We start from the raw sequence: 19,053 nt of genomic DNA, 5'->3' as shown, positions 1-19,053 counted from the left end.
GAGCCAGGACCAAAACAACAGCAACGCTGCCGCCACGCAACCGCGCCGTCCAACAACCATCCTAGCGTCACAAAAGCTCCCCACGGGCCCAACCTGCAAAAGAGGAGGAGGCCGAGCAAGGGGAGGAGCAATGTAAACGCCAGGAGCCGGACCCGGCACGGTGCCGCCGCTACATCATAGCTGCAACGCCCCACGACCAACCAGTGTCATGAAGCCCCCCACGGGCCCAACCTGCATAAGTGGAGGAGGTCGGGCAAGGGGAGGAGCAAACATAGACGCCAGGTGCCGGGAGCGGCACAGAGCCACCGCCACGGACGCCAGCTGGAGTAGTGGAAGGAGGGGTGGCCCCTGCCAAAGGCAACAGGCCGACTCCACGCAGGTGGCCACAACCAAGGCAGCAACCCACGGGCACACCGCCGCACCACGGCAGCCCACGACGGTGAGCCGCACGATCGCAGTAGCACACGACAGTGAGCGCCACGATGTTACACCACGCATCTCACAACAGCGCCACAGCAGCACGACATGACGCACCACCGACGAACCTGAGCCACCTCATCTTAAAGCAAGGGGGGGGGGGGCAGAAGCAACCCCATGCACCCGGCGGCCCCGGGCGCCACCCAGCACGGTCGCGGCACGACGGACCATCGCACGCCTAGCAGCACCAATCGAAGGATGCTATGGCCAGCACGCAGAGGACAGTGCGCGACGGAAAATAGTGGGGACACGGCATCTAGCACGTGGCGCCCAGCGATGCCAAGCGTGCCCAGAACATGGCGGCTAGTGCAGCAGTGGCAGCAAAAAGCCACTCGAGTGCAGCACAACACCGACGAAGACCCGGGGCACGCGGCCGTGCGGCGTCAAGTCAGCGCAGGTGACACGAACTGGAGCGACTATCGGGGCACCACCAGGGGAGGACGAGACAAGCCCCCACCAGATCCAGCCTCAATGCCAACCGATCCGGTCGGGACAAGCCCGGATTCGGCGAGCCGACAGCAGATTGGCTGGGCACAGCTAAAACACGCTGGAGGGGGGGGGGAGAAGAAGGGGAGGGGAGGGGAGGGGAGGGGAGGGGAGGGGAGGGGAGAGAAGTACGGACGGCGCGCGGAGGACCGACCGTAGTCGATGGCTGCCGCCGCCTGGTCAGCCGCGGCGGCGGCTGCTGAGCGGAGCGTAGGTGGCTCGGGCTTAGGCGGCACGGAGCGGTCGCCCGCCGAGTCGCCCCTGTGGAGCGACACGAGGGTGTTTTTTCTTAGTAACTGTTGTGAAGCTAGTGGGAGAGCTAGTGCCGCGAGGGCATTTATGTATTTTCTCTATTTTCAGACTCGCAGAGAAAGGTTTGCTGCTCTCATGATTTCTCTTTTTGATGTATTTTGAAGCTAGTGGCAACATACAGAGCTACCATAGGATTTCTCTTTTTTTGATGTACTAAGGTACCAACTAGTTATATCAACCTGCTGGATTATGTATATATTTCACAATACGATGTCCAATCTGCTCTATTTCACAATAAAATGTCCAACCTGCTCTATTTACATCAACCTTCTATCAATTATCTATTTCTACTGAATTATGAGAATTCTCAAATTACATCAACTGTCAATTGAACAAGATCTGGCGGTGTTGGCTGTTGTTCTGGATTTAGAGTCACAGTGAATATAGAATACATATCTAGAGACGTTATGTTGTATTGTTCTGGATGTTTGTTCACACAGATGTAGACTCACACAGATGTTCAGACAGAATCTACGTACAGTCACTCAAAATGACGAACACAATTTAAATTGAACACCAATCAGAGTACAACACAATCTATATTGAGTCACTGATATATTGAGCGCAACACAATCTGTACATTCTTTCTTCTCGAGTTTGTGCTAAAGTTTACAAGCCAAATTTACAAACATCTGATACATTCTCTACATTCTTTATGCTTCTGCAGTGTAGCCTTACAAGCCAAATTTACAAGTCAAATTTACAAACATCCTGTACATTCTCTACATTATTTCTGCTTCTGCAGTGTAGCCTTCTTTCAGGGGGCTTGTCTCAGTTTCCTTCTACTGAATTTTCTTGTATCTTCCAGCTCATGTCAGCCACCTTTCATGGAGAATAAGCAGTAAGAGAGGACCAACGAATTCATGTTCCTCACAAGAAGTAGCTCATTGATCTCCAAACCATTACCCTCGGCTATAGAAATTGATTTGTCGTTCATCAGTACAACAAGCTTCACAGACGTATAAAGCCAAGAGCTCCATCCATATTCCTGACAAGAGAATAGAATCAAGAACATCACAAGGACCACTGATGTCAAGAGAACAAAACTGCAATTGTCAAAGCATAAACCTGCAGCCAAGTGTATGGGCAACGAATTCAAAATTGTAAACCATAATCTGGAATCGGCTGTACCTGAGTTCGCCGAAGATGGAGCACCACGCACCGAGCACGTGAACTTGTGGTGGCTGCTGCATCGGTGGAGGGGCCATGCCAGCGGAGGAGGAGGCCGACAGCGGAGCCAGCGAAGGAGGAGGCTAACGGCGCAGACAGCAGAGGTGCTTCACGGCGAAGGAGGCTGACGATGGAGGAGGTCGTCTGGTGGAGGAGGCCGTCGGCGGAGGAGGCCGCGGAGGAGGAGGCTGACGGTAGAGCCCTAGTCAGACGGCCGGGGATTGGGGATTTTGGCTGCTGCTGTGGGCGGGGAAGGAGGGCTTGAGGGGGATGAAGTCTCGACGGTAGGAATGGGAACAGGGGGTTGTGTGAAAAGTGGGCTGCGGGATGGTGGGCTCGCTAGGTGTCATTGGATGCGGATCGCACGGTCGAGAACATTCGTTTGCACATTTGCACCGAGAGAGTCGTTTGCACAGAAATTTTCGCCTTTTTATCTCTGCATTGAGTATTGAAGCTTTGCTGTATTTTCCGTACCACTCGCAGAATTAAAACTTTACTACTCGGGGTGCTCACCGCAATTTATTCTACTAGTGTAGTTTCTTTGAAATTTTCCCGTCAAATGCACTTCTCGAAACAAAAGTGGTGATAACGAAACTTTCCTAGTGGCCAACAGAATTGCGTTCGGAAATTTTTGGTGCTCAAAGTTACAGGTCCAGTGAAATACTCCCTCGAAGTTACAGATCCTGAATACATGTTCGTATAGATTTCTCCCAAAATACACTAAACATAAGTGTATCTTAACTTCAATACAATTGTTTAGCTCATTCTTCTATGTTGATTCCTACTTAATTATACACTAATTAATGTAATACATTTGTCACCCATCTTAACTCTATCAATAATTGATGGCCAATAGAGTCATTGTACCTATTACTTTAATTTTTATGTCCAAGTCCAAATAAACTTATATTTTTTATCAGAGGAAATATAAGTCATCGCTCAGTATTGATCATAGGTAAGATCATTACCATGAAGAATAAATTGATGCTACCAAATCAAATACTCCCTCCGTCTCAAAATAGACGGCATTTTAGGCTCTTTTAAAATATTTAAAATATATGACGTTCTACGATCTCGAGGTAATTTTAATCCATGTTTTTCTGCCTTATCCCTCCATTAAGTAACTTTCTTTTCAATGCAAGATCTATTTCCCATGCAATGAATAGTATTAATAGTGGCAAGATAATAATTTTATTTGTCATCTTAATAGTTGTGTTTAACTCTAAAACATAATCTATTTTGAGATAGAGGGAGTAGTTATAAGCTTGCTTACATCAGATTTGTGCTTATATTAGTAATTTTCGCAATGTCTCTTAATTCTAAGGTTTGCAAATGGGCATTTAAAGTAAAAATTATGTTCATATTGAAATATCAATGATCTTAGCATAGGTTTAGTATGTTTTAGTGATTAATACCAATATAGTCAAGAGGACTAACATGATTAGCTAGTGTGCCAAGATTTAGTCTCATGAATATTGTGTGATGTACTTGGGGTATCAAGCACCTCAAAAGATCATGAAAGTCAGATAAGAGCTTCATGAAGATATAAGTACCTATATTTAGACAAATGATCATAGTATTTGCCGATGATTTATACTCGATTATCGGTAATGTGTAAATGAAAATAGGGATACCTGCGTGTAGTCGTCAAAGTGTATTGCAAAGAGACACATATTTTATATAGGTTCAGGCCTCCGAGTTGGATAATAGCCCTACATCATATCTTCCCTTTATTATTTTTAGAATCACAAAGTACAATGAGGTGTGTAGATAGATCTAACCCTAGGAAGTAGGTGGATATATGTGTATCTACTACTAAAGATTTAGTCAGGTAGGGGATTGCTTCTTACTGTGGATCTTCAATGGATGTTGGTCTTATATCCGATTAGAATTAATGATGGGTTCACGATTTCAGAGATCTAAAGTCGTGAGTTGCTAAGGCTTGTTGGCTTCATTGCTATTATTGTTGTTGGTTTTGCTTTGGCTTGGCCTTGGGCGTACCCCTCTCCCTGCATTATATAGTCGAGGGAACTTAGGGCGTACCTTACTCAGACTCCTTCAAATATATCCTACTCGGATCATTAGTCTTCCGAATATCTAGAAATCCTTCCCAAATAGGGGACAACTTCCTTATCTAGGATGATTAGCTTCCAAGTATGTTATCTCCATATCCTACCACGACAGCTATGTCTAGCCCCGTATCGAGTAAGATACTAACCATCCTCGTGTACCTTTTACAGACATATGATATTTAGGGAATATATAATATTAATCATATATCCTTGTTAGTTATCCCCAACTCTGCTTAGAAGAGGGTCTCTGATTTTCCACTTTAGTCAGGAATTCTATCGAGCTGCATTACTCATAGTCGGGAAACTCTCCAACTACATGGAACATGTCCAATTAGGATAGTCTTTGACAAAATCAAGTTATGATATTTGAACTTTCGTTGGAAACTCCGGAAAATCCTAGGGCTTTCCATCCATATCTGTTGTAACAGATTAGACGCACATGACTTCTGAGGAGAGTTGACATGACTAGACCCCTAGTATACCTCCTTGGAAATTAAATATCATTTATTAGCACACTTAGGCCTCCCACTGTACCATCCATCGTTAATGTTTGAAGGCTCTGTTGCTTTTTCGCAAAATGAATACCAGCAAGGTTGTGAGACTCTATAAATGGAGAGCCCCTGAGTGTTATCTCATAAGCCCATTGTGCGGAACCATCCAAATTGTATTAAGATTAATCATTAGGAGAATCATTTAATAAGATGAGAGGTAGCACACGCCCATCTTTCAACATGCCACGTGCTAACCTATCTCACCATAATGATTGTGACCAATAACGATTAACTAGAATCCAACTCTGGTAGAGCATGTGTTTTATACCCAAGATCGGAACACATGTCATTACAACAAGCTTCATCACATCAAGGAATAATAAAGAGTGCGTAATGTAAATATTTACAAGTCCTTAAGTTATTACAAGTTCAACAATTTACAGAACTGAAAGCTAGGAGAACAAAATACAACAATTTTATCTCCTAGCTAGTTAGAGTTACTACGTGGCGGAAATAAAGTATATAAACAGTAAAAGATAGGTGGCACCATTTGCCCTGAGGCACCACCCAAACCAACATGAGTAGCCCATACTACTCTACCCGTCACCGACATCGACAGGCATGAAGTAACCGTACACTGCTTTTTCCTCACCTAAAAAACTTAACAAAAGCAAGGTGAGTATGAATGTACTTACAAGACTTATTCCATATTAGGTACATATAATAACCCAACTCCAAGAATCATATATTTGGGGATGTGTAGTAAGGAATGAGCCACAAGATCAAATGAATTTATTTGCAAAAGCTATTTGCCGACTCAAGAGTATGAACATCTACACATCTTAACAACTGGTACCCTCCTATCATGAGATCATAACCATAACATATTCATCACCTAATCATACTCCTCTCAACATAACCAACAAAAATCACTTGCCAACATACCACATACATCCCAACATCGAAGCTCTAGGACTGATGCAGATGGACATAAGCATGCTCATAACCGAGATCACAACAATTCAAATTGATCTTACACCCTGCAGTGGGGTGCATCTTTATCCACATGACTCAGGACTATCCTTTTGACCCCTGAGACAACATTTCTCATACCTGGAATTACCCACTTGTATATACCCCTATGGAACCGGGGTTACCGCGAGTGTGTCCCAGACACCTCTAAATCCCCTCCACCTTGCTTCTCCTCATTCTTTTTCTCTTACGCATCATAGGGTTGCAATTAAAGTGCTAGCATGGTGTATGATAATTGGCTCATCCGTACATTTATTGAATATGTGGAAGTACAGAAAATGCTTAAGCCAACGGCAAACAATGGTCGGTGCTTAATCGATGCAGGTGGTCTATGGCATTCAAGCTCCTATCCCGACCCACCCCTAGCACCTCCCAAATCTCGTCTCATTCTCACAACTCATCAACCTCAACTTCATTTCACTGTGAAATAATAATTAAGTCATCTAGCGTGTGAACGATGCTCGAACCACCGCTAGATTTCTACTGATGACCTATGCATTGCTAAGTATCTCAAATAACTTTTAAGTTAAACATTGTTATACCTAGGTTACAAGGATGAGGATTATCAATAATTCAAGGTAGGAACAATGCATCAACATAGGTTCTACCTAGAAATCCTGACATTGATTCGCTAACATGCACATCATATATAAAGTGATAGCTTATCAAATTGGACACCACAAGATCCAAATTAAAAGGTGAAATATGCTTAGATACTTTCCTTATTGCTCCATCGCTTCGCTCATATACAGTTCTAGTTCGATGTCAGCCTCGAGCGCTTGAACCATTGGCACATCACTCTCTAAACAATTTAAGAACGTATCAAATGAACAAACAAATGAATAGAAATGTATGCTTATGATGCATGATCATGAACAAGATGAAATGTGCCATGTTATAAAAGCATTTGTAAAAGAACACCTAAGCAACTGGGTTAACAGAAGTTTGAGCCACGCATGGCACAACCTAAGGTCACATGATACTGAGTAATTAGCAGTCAGACTGGCCCAGGCGACAGTCAGACCGTGGGGGTCGAACAGAGAAGAGAACTGTACTGAGTAGGCCTGACAGTCAGACCGTAGGGTCTGGTGGTTAGATCAGCCCTAGCTGGGCTTGGCCAATGACACCTGGCGGGGGTCATTGGTGAAGGCTTCAGTGATGCCTTCGAACATGAAGGGTACCAAAATACTCTACAAGACTAGGGAAGTGTCTCTTGGGTGATTTGGGCAACATGCGCATGTTGCCCAAATCATTCGGGCGATTTCATTTACTTCCAAGCTCCACCCTAGCCATGGACTTCATCCATGCGGTGAACAAGAGTGGACTTCATCCATGGACTTCACTTATCATAATGAAAAGTTTTCTTATCTAAGTATTAGTGCCTTTGTTCAAGTCAGGTTCCTCCTTATTGAGAATAAAACATTCAATCGAATAGGCCCTTTATCATGACCCCGACTTCAGGTTTCCCTATGCCTCCAATATCAGTCCTTGGATCAAGTAGCTGAAATGCACATAATTCAATATAATAGTATCAAATACATACTTAGAATAAAATAATTATCTGAAAAGGGCGAATGATAGTCTCATGGACTAGGATCCACGATAGGCCATGTAGAAGAGCCCACAACGGAGCAAAGCGAAACAAGCGGAACACAACCTAATGCCATAGGCAACTCAGGTGTGAACGTGACCTTAGACTTCTTCTCTTTAACTTCATCTAGGTTGATGTTGATCTCCATCTCAATAATATGAAATTTGTAAAACTGAGTACGGAAGGTACTCAATAAGTCCTATATTACTTTAAGGGTTTGATAGATGCATAATGGGTAAACCAAGGATAAGACTTTATGATTTATTTTTAAGCGTAAAACAGTTTTATGCAGGTATCCAGTTATAACCTCTTGTAACACCCTGATTTTCAGAATTTACAAATTTTTAAAATTTTCCAAGATTATTGAATAGCTTCAATAGTAGTATAGGTTTAAAACCTATTTTCTTAATCAGTCAATCAATATAGAGTATTATTTTGTGTGTATTGTATGCTGAGTTTTGTTAGGAGTCAGGTAAATGCATTAGAGTTCTTTTTTCTTTTCTTTCTCTTTAGTGTTTTGAGTGAAAAAGATTTTGAAAAGGTTCTTACAAAACTCAGTAATGAATAAGTTAAGGATCTTAATGGTTGGAATTCAAAATCTTTGAATTCATCATCTTTTCAATCCTTGATTATACCTAATCCTTTTCTAGTTCAATTCAAATCTTATCCAAATCCTTGTTTCAAGACAATCTCTCCTCTTTCTCAAATTCTACCCAAATCCAAATTCAAATTCCTTATCTACTCCTATTCTTGTTCAACCTCATTTTTCATTTTTCTTAAATTCACTCCAAACTCAATTCAAATTCAAACCCTATTCAAATTTCTCTGCAAAAGTTTATTTTCTAAATCCTAGATATACCTAAAGTATCTTTGGGCTTAATTTTTCTCAAGTCCTAACCCTTAGCCAAGTCTTCTAGATGGCCCAACAAAGGATCTACGAAATCTGTAAATTTTCGCGGAGTTCTGGATAATCTCATCTTCTCATGATGTTTCAGTGTTCAAAACGGCCTTAAATGCAAATCTTGACAATACCAAAGTTGTAGGTCTCGTCGAGAGCTTCGGTTTGAACCTATGGAAGTCACCTTTTGGATAATGAAGCTAGGAGTTATGACCCCGAAATCAGTGCTGCGCAGAGAAGTTTGAGTTCAAATAGTTTATCCTATGGTGTATTTTTGGAAATCAACATGACATTTTCAGAATTTCCAATGACTACCAAAGTTGTAGATCGTTTTTAGTACTACAATTTAGAATCAAGAAATGTCCAATTTGGAGTCTGGACGATAGAGATATCATCCTCGGAATACAGAGCTATGAAAAAGGAAATCGTAACCGACTCGAACTTGAATCCGATTCGTGTTCGGTTTGGACTCCACCTCAACCAGCCGCCCCTAGTCATATATATATGAGTTGCACGCTCTCTCCTACCCCTATTCCACGCCATCAAACCCTAGAAGTCGTTACTGTCCTATCCGTGCGTCGTCGGAGCACCGCCGTTCACCGTGGCCGCCGTCGTCGCCGTCCGTGATGCGCTACGTCGTCTTCTCCGCGAATCCTCCTTCCTCAACCATCAAAGCAAAGTGAGGACCCCTTCTTATCCTCCCTTACTACTGTTTTAGCATCATACTAAGTCCCTAGCCAAGCTCTAGCCCCGACCAAAGCCCGATCTACACCACCACGTTCGTCACCGTCACGGACAGCCGCGGGACAGCCGCGCTGTAGCTGATTGGCATCAACGTTCCCGACCGACCAGAGGTCAAATCACCAAGTCCTTTCACCGGTGCATGTCCCATGATGTTCCCAACACCCTCACCAACCAGGTCGGCCATTAGAGCAGCCAAACCGTCGAAATCAAGGTTGACATACCCGCTGTCCGGTTTCTGGACGCGTTTTGCGCGCACACCGGATTTTGCATTCACTTTCCCCGTCAATCCGAAAGCCGTATGGATGCACCAACCACGTCACGGCGTGTCCCACGGAGTCTTCTACATTACCCTATGAGCCCATCCCCGTTTGTGCAGCGACACGACCAGGACGCCATTGCTAACCACAGCATGTCGCAGCCATCACCCGTCTCATCTATGCTGATCGTTCTTCCTCTCAGTGGATGATCTACCCAAAAATATGCCGTAGCATTGTGTTCCCGGGATATATGAACATGTTTGTTCAAACGGTTTCTCAAATTTCATATCCAATCTCTGAGAACGCGAGCATCTTCGTTCCTACATCGGTTCGCGGTCACCACCAAACCTAGAAGCAGTCATTGTTGTTTTGCCGCTACCTTGGATAACCCCTTCCAAAACCAACCATACCGCTGAGTTAGTCTTTCCGCGTTTACGCCTTGCTTCCCTCGTTTCACTGAAACACCACTGAAGCCAACATCGATGTTAGTGGCCACGCGCCCGATCGCTGTCTTCGACGAAACCCGAACCACCACCGCTACATAGAGCCATCAATAGTATCCTTAACCTAGAAGCGCAACCTTCGACCTTTTTGATCCATCATACGTGGTCGATACTAGATCTCAGTGTATCCCTTCTTTAATCCAAGATAGTACTTGCATAGTATGCCAAGTCAGCGTCACATCATTCTCCTTAGCCTAGTCAGTGAAGTCCCGTCTGCCCTACACTTCTTGAATCTTGTGCAATGATGTTGTCAAGCCTGACACAGTGATTGTGCGATAAAAACTTTCCCATAGGAAGATAGTTCCGGAACATCAGTATTTCCTTTTTAGTCGAATCCATCTTTCGAAAGCCCGTTCTCTTTTCATCTTAACTCCGATTTAGGCGATTGTTGCGTCTAAATGTTTCTAAAATCTTCCCTATCCAACCATAGTGTTTTAATGATGTTTGGTATGTTATTCTTAGTGTTTTCCTTTGTGTTGTTTGTCGGTAGTTCTCGCGATTAGTCGATAACGTTCTGGAGCAGTTCGAGGGACTTCAAGACCAAGATTTTGAAAACACTGAGCAGCATTGGGTAAAAGGTAAGTGTCCTTGATCATCTTGAACCTATGATTTAAACTGTTTTGTTTTACAAAATTGCATGCACTGTGTGTCAATATGATGGGTAGTCACCTATGTTAGGGTTTTCCCTAGATTTTCTCTTATCATCCCTTGGAACCTAGATGGTTTATGGTTAGGTATTTTTGGTGGGTAGATTGCTTAGCCATGCTTTTAGGGATACTGGGAAGTGTCATAATCTTGACTAATGAACACATACAACAATGGTGGTTAATTTGTTAATGGTGTAGTAACATGGAACCTTAGGCCTTGAGCAAATTGGTTTTGATGGTTGTCATGTCATGATGTTGGTGATAGTGATGATGATTATGTTGTTGGCTTAGTGTTTGCTCAAGTGACCTAAGTAAGGACCGGTTCGTGGAGCGACAACCCAAGAAATACCGTACCAACCACAAGACCTGGTATGGGACAGGCCTAGCCTATTAATTAGTGGATTCCAGTCTTGTGCGTGCCAAACGGAAGAGTGGATGTGTGGGGACGGCAAAGGCCAGAACCATTTGGTTAGTAGTATGAGATGTGTAGTGGAAGGGAAGGGTGAAAACTTTCTAGAGCTACAAGGCACAAAAGGGGGCTTCTGGGTGGTGTGAATGCCACTTTGATGGCGGTGAAACCTAGCGGGCATGCACATACTGGATGAAACTTTGTAACGACTTTGAAGTGACTTTTCGGGCGACACACCACTGGCGTGTGTTTAGTGTCTAGCTAACAAGACAACATGTAAATCACGACTTGTGGGGAAAGCTGAACAACCTCTGCAGAGTGTAAAAAATGTTATAACAGCTGTGCTCACGGTTACATGATTAGTGGATTGTGGTTATGGATTTGGTTATGGTTATGGATTTGGTTGTGGTTATGAGTATGGTTGTGGTTATGGTTCTGGTATAGGGAGTACTAAATGGTTGTGGTTATGGTTCTGGTACAGGGAGTACTAGATGATTATGGTTATGGTACAGGGAGTACTAGATGGTTGTGGTTATGTTTCTGGTACAGGGAGTACTAAATAGTTGTGGTTATGATTTTGGTACAGGGAGTACTAGATGTTTGTGGTTTTGATTATAGTACAGGGAGTACTAGACGTTTATGGTATGCAAGGTGAGGAGCCTTGTATGCTGAGTATTGGACTGTATGGGTTACATTCATTTAATAATTATTTAATGCTTTTTAGTCCAAATATCTTTTCATTACTCGCATTTACGCAAATATACCATATGTTAGCCTATTCTTGATATAAGCCTGCATATCATTATTTTTTTCACACTTACTGAGCGCATCATGTGCTCACACTTGCTATTTTTCCTATACCATACGACATGTGTATTGCTGCTCAGTGAGTGAAGATGTTGAAGACTATCAAGACGAGGTTGTGACGTTCTAGGCGCATGTCTCCCGGTCGGTTGCCTGCGGTGTTGTTGGGCACCCGTGCTTCTATTCCGCTGCAGATATCTTCATAGAAGACAATATTTGTCAATTATTGTAAGAGTTTAACGTTTATTCTATAAAAATATTTCTTTTGTTACTTCACCTGTAACGTCCTTATGTGTGTTGAACATCCTGGGCACACGTAAGCCGCATCTGGTTTTGGCCGTTAAAACTGGGTGTGACACCTCTACTGCTAACTTTAAAAACAGTGTAAACAAGGTATATCTGAGGGGTTTATGGTCCTGGGAGGGGCTACACCTCGCTCTATAGTCCCTATCATTGTGTCTAGTGTACCTCTAGTACCACATACTTCTGATGGATTGATCCAGCAACCTCATCACACGGACATCTAGTCTACACACTCATCAAAACGCACACACCTCTGAATCTAACCAAGTGACGTTAATGCTTTGCATGTTGATGACCACAGGCACGACTATTCAAAAAGTCTTACACTTTGCAGAGGTTGTATAATGTACCCAGGTGATATGCTCAGGCTCCAACCATTGCAATCGGAGGAGCGAATCATACCGAGACACTTCAATCACCTTTCCTGTCGGACTTTTCTATGTGATCCATCAAGTGCTCCAGGTCCGTGTTAGGGATGTCAGGGTACCATTTAGATCTTTGTAAAGAGTCTAGTTCAATAACAGCCTCGCAAGGTACTTGAAGACACTTGGCTCACTGTTGCCTACCAGGCCTCCTAGTATGATGTCAAACTCGGTCAGATAAAGGATAAGTCAAGTCCTGCCCATTCAGGATGTGTGGTTGCACTAGGGTGGCTTAGCATGATAGCCCAAGGTTTGGTGTTTATACGGCCGATGCAGGCATCTTTAATTGGTAATGAATACCACCAAGTAACTCAAGCCCCCCAAGAGCATCCTTCCTAAAAGGAATACCCGCATGAGATAGCCTCCAACTTTCAGAGGACTATCCCGCTTGCCCCCGCCAAAATAATTTTCACCTATTTTACACATCACCCTCCATTTCCCGCATGATTTATCAAGGATTCCACATTCACCAAAGATTCCACATTCACCAAAGATTCATGGTATATGAGTTGAAATGATTATTCAGTGAAGCGACATCTCAGAAGAGATGTATTCCACTAGAAACATGTATCTCACCTTTTTGCCTAAGACTTCCTGGTTGAGGTGGCACTCGCCACTGGTTTTACTTTCAATGCGAGGTCAAGAAGTACCTCAAATACCATAACACCCAGGCAAAGAAGAACCTATGCTGGCACATGAAAGCCCATCGCACGAATGAGATTGAGCCAATCCTCGATAAGATCAAGGATCTGAGGGAGCAAGGATCAACTGCTTTTGATGTGGCACTCGACTTCATCTAGCATTGGATTAGCCCCCTCAAGGCCAAGGACCACCTGGTCTAGGAGTATACCGAATCCTTTGACTTGACTAAGGACACATTGGATGATAAGACATCATCCGAGTATCTTTCGTCTTTATTCTTTGATTATTGTAATTGCTAACATAAATTTTTCATCATACATACAGTTCTCTCAGATGATGTAGTCTTCTTAAGCACTAAATTTCTTTTCTCTAATTAGTACCCAGGGCTATATGAGGATGTCCTATAGGCGTTGTATATTGAGGATTTGTACATGACTTGCCTATTGTTACAATACGGAAAATAGGGATACATGCAAATTCGATGAAGTATATCATGAATAGAGATACAGGGTTATGTAGGTTCATGCCCCCAAGTTTTGTAATAGCCTTATTTCTTGTCTTTCCTTGATTATTCTTGAATTACGTAGTGTAATGTGGATATGGATGAGTCTAATCCTAAGAAATATGCGAATTTTGGTGTGTCTAAGGCTTAAGATCTAATCGACTAGGGGATTTCTTCTGCTATGGATATTCGATATGTCACGGTCTTCTACTCGACTAGTCTTGAGGGATTCACGACTTCGAATATCTGAAGGCGCGACTTGCTTGCGCTTTGGTTGCGATTTGCTATTATGGCCTATGATTGTCTGATTGCTTGATGCCTTTGGATGTATCCCTCTCGCTACCTTATATACTCGGGGGGAACCCAGGGCATGATCCTTCTCAGATATCTTGGACGTGTCATACTCAGATTGTTAGACTCTAATAGATTTAGGAATCCTTCTCGAATAGGGGATAACTTCCATATTCATGATGAGTAGTTTCCAAGTATATCTATTCCATATCTTACTCCATGGCAGCCACAACTAGCCTCGTATCAAGTAAGATGTATTCGATTCTTATATACCTTTTATAGATATTACGAATATATGGAATATATAATATTAATTACATATCCCCATCAGCTAGCCCCCCAACTCTGCTCAAAAGAGGGTCGTTAGTCCTTCGTGACCAGGAACTTCTTCAGGACCCATTCTCCTATTTAGGGAATTCTCCGACTACATGAGTCGAGTTCCCCAAGAACAGTCTTCAACCAACTCGAGTTGTAGCATTGAAAATCCCCAAAGATCTTTGGTTTTCCATCCTTATCCATTGTATTAGAACGGACGTACGTGACTTCTAAGGGGAGTTGATATGATTTGACCCCTAATAATTGTCTTTGGAAATCGAGAATCTTGACTCATCAAACCTATTGTACAATGCCGAGAAATGAAGGGTCGTGCCTATCGTTAGTTGCCTGATGGTTCCTTCACTCTTCACGATGCTCACGAACGTTAGTTTATAATCCTTTAGTCTTCATTTGAGCCAAAAAACCTTTCTTCTTCCTTCAATCTCCTGTACTGATCTTGGGTTCCTTCTTTCCAAATGATTGATGTTAGATCCTATCACGATCTTGGAAATCATCATTGTCTCTTCCGATGATAAGATGTCTTCCTCCTCGAATAGTGACATCCCTTCCTTCAACCAACTCTTCTTGGAGGAAGGGCTGGATAGAGATAAGGTGTACGACGACGAGTGGGACTTGAGTCTTGATGAAGGCGTTGAAGAAGGAGAAGAAGAATTCGAGGAGTTTATCTTTGATAATCTTGCTCGAGGGCAAGGAGCCGATGGTGATGATGTATCCTTGGGGCCACCTTCACCCTTGACCTTTCTTGTTGAGGACATCGACGACAAAGATGAAGATGCCTCCAGCGGTGCCTGGAAGAACCACAGACTTCCCTGAGGAGATAGATCTCTTCCTTTCATCTTTTGTAACGTCATTCCCTTTTCTTCATGCTTCTTAGATTCTCCCGAGTTCAGAACTAGGGTGCCCTCATAGGGCAACAAAGGCCTTTTGATGTGAATCATCTTGAATTGTAGGTGAATTCTTTAAGAAAGAAAACCCTTTATTTGCCTTTTTTAATTCCTCTGAGTTTGAATGGTAAAGGAACTACTCTGCACAAGTTCACTTGTAAACATACAAATACTCTCTTTTTTTGTGTGCATAGATACCTTATAAAAATTTGTCATATTATAAAGATGCACAATTTAGGTGGATAGCAAAAAGAAAACTTAATTAACCATCCCGCGGATAACTCGGATTGGGTTGTATTACTCCAAGTGTTACAAACTCATTGTTTGTGTATACTTAGGGAGGTTTCTTTAGCCTATCATCTAGTCCTTGCAGTCTTAGTTGGTAATATTCTTTGTTAGACTTTCCACTAGTAGGAAAAAATTATAATTTGGCATATCAATTAGGAAGTTAGTAAGGATTAAGTAGTTTGAAAAAGGATCGATTTCATCTAGCCCCCGATTGTGCGACAATTATGACTAACATATTAGTCGTGTAGTCAATGAAAAACTTATCAGGGGAGAAGAAATCGATTTTCCCTAGCTCCCCGACTGTCTGACTATTATGACTAACATATTAATAAGACAGTCAAGGAAAAACTCATTAGGAGTTAAAAATCGACTTCCCCTAGCACTTCACAATTCAGTTGAAGATCCTCCCGGTCAGATAGTCAAAAATCGTAGAAAAGTAATATAATTCAATCGCTCTGAAGGATACTTAAAATGTCAATGTGTCATCAGACTGGTGAAGATCTACCAGACTCGGGAATCAACCATTAAGTGACTCGGGAAAAAAAATCAAATACTAACGTTATTCATTCTTTTAAGTAGGAAAAAAGTTATGTTAGGTATAATTTATTCTAATAGTGCTTATTTTCTTTTGTATGCGTTCTGAAGTTCCTGTGTTCCAAACGGAACAATGATAAATTTGTTTTAGGAAAGACAATGATAATTTTGAAAATCCTTGAAGGTCCCAGCCAACTGCCAGCAACGCCAGCTTGGGCCTCATACCAGAACATTGGGCAGCTGGATGAATGGACTGCACTAGGGAAAGCCCAACTCAATAGTTCTGGGCATATGTTTGTGGTGGCTTGGTTCTAGCATGTTTTTTCCGACAAGCTAAACCGGTCTGCGGTAGTGATGGAGTAAGGCCATCTCTAACAGCTACTTTAAATTTTTATCCTCTAAAACACTATTACAGCATCCGCTATCACTATTACAGTATCTTTTATTTTTTTCATCTCCAGCAGCTACCCTATTTTCTACCTTCTACTCTTCTTTTTCTCTTTCCGGGCCCGCTGTCAGCCTCTATAAACAGTATTGCTACAGTAGTTCCGCAGATTTGCTGATCCATCTTCTACGTTACACCGCAAATCACTGTAGCAACCGGATCTTCGAAATTGCCGATTCCGCTAGAGATGGTCTAATGCTTCAATCCAAACAAGTGGTGGATTATGTTCGGACGTTGGATAACATGATAGTTAATTATCATCTCATTCCACGTATCAAACGCGGAAAATATTTAACCGCATATATCTGCTGGCTCTTTTTAGTGCTGCTTTGAGATTTGTGCAAAAAGTAGGATAGATGTGGAGCGATACGTGGATATTCTTATATCCACTCTACTTTATCTTAATTAACTAATTAGCCATTTTAATTGGTTAATTAAATTAAACTAGAATAGATCTCATACAAGCTCTACCAGCTCATGTAATTACATATACTTCGTAATGATTAATGAGCGTTAAGAATAATTAGCTATGAATTAGTTATAATTTGATGTTATTAGCTATAATTAAGTATTATTGTGGATAATTAGCGATGAATAGTGACATATTAAGTTATAATTAATTGTAATTAGTAAAAATTAGCACTAATTAGAATAATTTGTTGATAATATAATTATAAAATTATCATATTATAAAGAAATTAAGTTATAAATAGATATAGTGCATATCTTTAGTAACTAAACACATTCATATGTGTATCCCATATATCCAATCAAATATTTTTATGTACCGCTTCATACATCAAACTAAACATGCTACTTCTATCATCTCGTCTAGAATCATTCCATCCATCTAAGACGATTCTATCCTATTCAATTTTGTACAACCAACCAAACACTAAGTAAGTTTTGTATGTCTACGATGGCATCTTGAACCATAATATCTTTGATGCGTGTCACGGATGTGGACTGATTGGCCGGACTACGGGCTGGACCAATGGGCCGGTGTTGGCCTACTTGGTAGGGAGAAGGCATTCAAGAACACATAGAACAACTGTCTTCCTCCTCGGCTCCGCTTCGATCCTCTCCCTGCTGCTTCCCTATTCCCATTGCCCTTTCATTCTTCTAGTCTAGCTTAGCTATTTCCCTCAGTGTTTCCTTCCCTGTTGCTTCCCTATTCCCATTGCCCTTCTGTTCTTCTAGTCTAGCTTAGCTATTTCCCTCAGTGTTTACTTCCCTTTCTCTAAATTTATACTCTATAACGTCATTTGGCCTCGACCAGTTATATGGCTCTCGGAGATTGAGTTGATTTGGGTGTCCTGGTGATTGTTTGTGTATTGATTGAGTGGGGGTGGTGACAATTGTTATCAGAGACTTTTCGATCCAGCGGCCTAGACACTCGGATCGATGTGAAGATGGCGATGCAGTTGGCTGAAATTTCTGCAAGCTTGGCGGTGTTGCAGAACTCCACGGTGGCAATTTTGGCATCGACGTGCTCCCTGGCAGCCGCGACGTGGTCTCTGGCATCGCTGGTATCCACGGCCGCTTGGTACTTTGACTCTGCCACCGACATCGTACGTACTCGTGTCCACCACCGCACCTGTGTCCATGACGACTACCGCATCCTCGATCATGATAGTACCAACCCTCTTTAGCGCGACCACCACGGGCTATTCGCGGTTGAGATCCATCTCTGCACCACTCTTCAGCACCGCAACGATCTCGTCCTCCAACAAATCAACGACCACTTCCTTCGTCACACCTTCCTCCACACTTGTGTCCAGTGCGCCATCGACCATCCTAGCATTCAGATCCCAATGTCGACGCCCGCACTTTTTTCAAAAAAAGTGTCATTGACCCAACATTCATTGGAGGCTTTGTGGGAGCCGGGTTCAAGCCCTGGCCGCCGTCTCCTCCCTTGGAGCCTTTACCATTTGCTCTATAGGCAATTCCCATGTCGACGTCCGCACTCAGCATGCCGTCCACCTCCAGGACCTGTCATCGACCCCGACGTTCAGTGCACTGGCCATGACGACCATGACTTTCAGCGTGGCCACGACGACCACGACATTTAGGACACCCTCATTGGTGTTTGGCTCCACTGCAACCACGACCACTCGCCTCCTCAAGCCGACGCCCTCCACCCGACGATGGAATGCCTTAACACCTTCTCCATCGCATCGTGCTTCCACAATGACAACCTTGACAACGCCACCTGGGGCATCGCCTCTACTACTGACCTCGGTTCCGTGCCCCATGTGCGGAATTCCGGCTGCATCCCAACGCTCCGACCGCTCCAGTTTCACCTATGGAATGCACTTTCGCCTGGCACCCATCGGATCATGCTCGGTGACAACCTAGAGCAGGCCAACATGATGAAGTCTGATGCCAACTTCTTCGATTTGCCTATGACTGTGGCTCACAGGTCCACACCGCCATCGTGGCTGCCATGGTTGGGTCATGCAAGGATCAACAGCACTGAACCGGATGATCACTACTGCTGGACTCGGCCGGAG

At 43.0% G+C, this 19,053-nt stretch overlaps 1 protein-coding gene across 1 annotated transcript; it reads right to left on the bottom strand.

Annotated features, from left to right (window-relative positions):
• Positions 1–1,797: 1,797 nt before the first annotated feature.
• Positions 1,798–18,110, bottom strand: LOC133907219 (uncharacterized). Its single transcript, XM_062349229.1, has 4 exons — positions 17,913–18,110; positions 2,407–2,784; positions 2,182–2,263; positions 1,798–2,097 (listed from the first exon to the last, which is right to left on the bottom strand). Exons 1-4 carry the CDS (start codon positions 18,108–18,110, stop codon positions 2,090–2,092), a joined length of 666 nt encoding a protein of 221 aa, XP_062205213.1. The 3' UTR covers positions 1,798–2,089.
• Positions 18,111–19,053: the final 943 nt, after the last annotated feature.

This window comes from Phragmites australis, chromosome 24, assembly GCF_958298935.1.
Source record: "Phragmites australis chromosome 24, lpPhrAust1.1, whole genome shotgun sequence".
Classification (NCBI taxonomy): domain Eukaryota; kingdom Viridiplantae; phylum Streptophyta; class Magnoliopsida; order Poales; family Poaceae; genus Phragmites; species Phragmites australis.
Note: the sequence above shows the minus strand (reverse complement) of the source record. Positions and strands in the feature narration are given on the sequence as shown.

What these genes read in the sequence shown, in the direction of transcription:
- LOC133907219 (XM_062349229.1), bottom strand. Translation starts at nt 18,110, where the DNA reads ATGTCGGTGGCAGAGTCAAAGTACCAAGCGGCCGTGGATACCAGCGAT. An exon ending in CTAGGCCGCTGGATCGAAAA is followed by an intron (nt 2,785 to 17,912) that starts GTCTCTGATAAC and finishes AATGACACCTAG; the next exon opens with CGAGCCCACCATCCCGCAGC. An exon ending in TCCATCTTCGGCGAACTCAG is followed by an intron (nt 2,264 to 2,406) that starts GTACAGCCGATT and finishes TTCTCTTGTCAG; the next exon opens with GAATATGGATGGAGCTCTTG.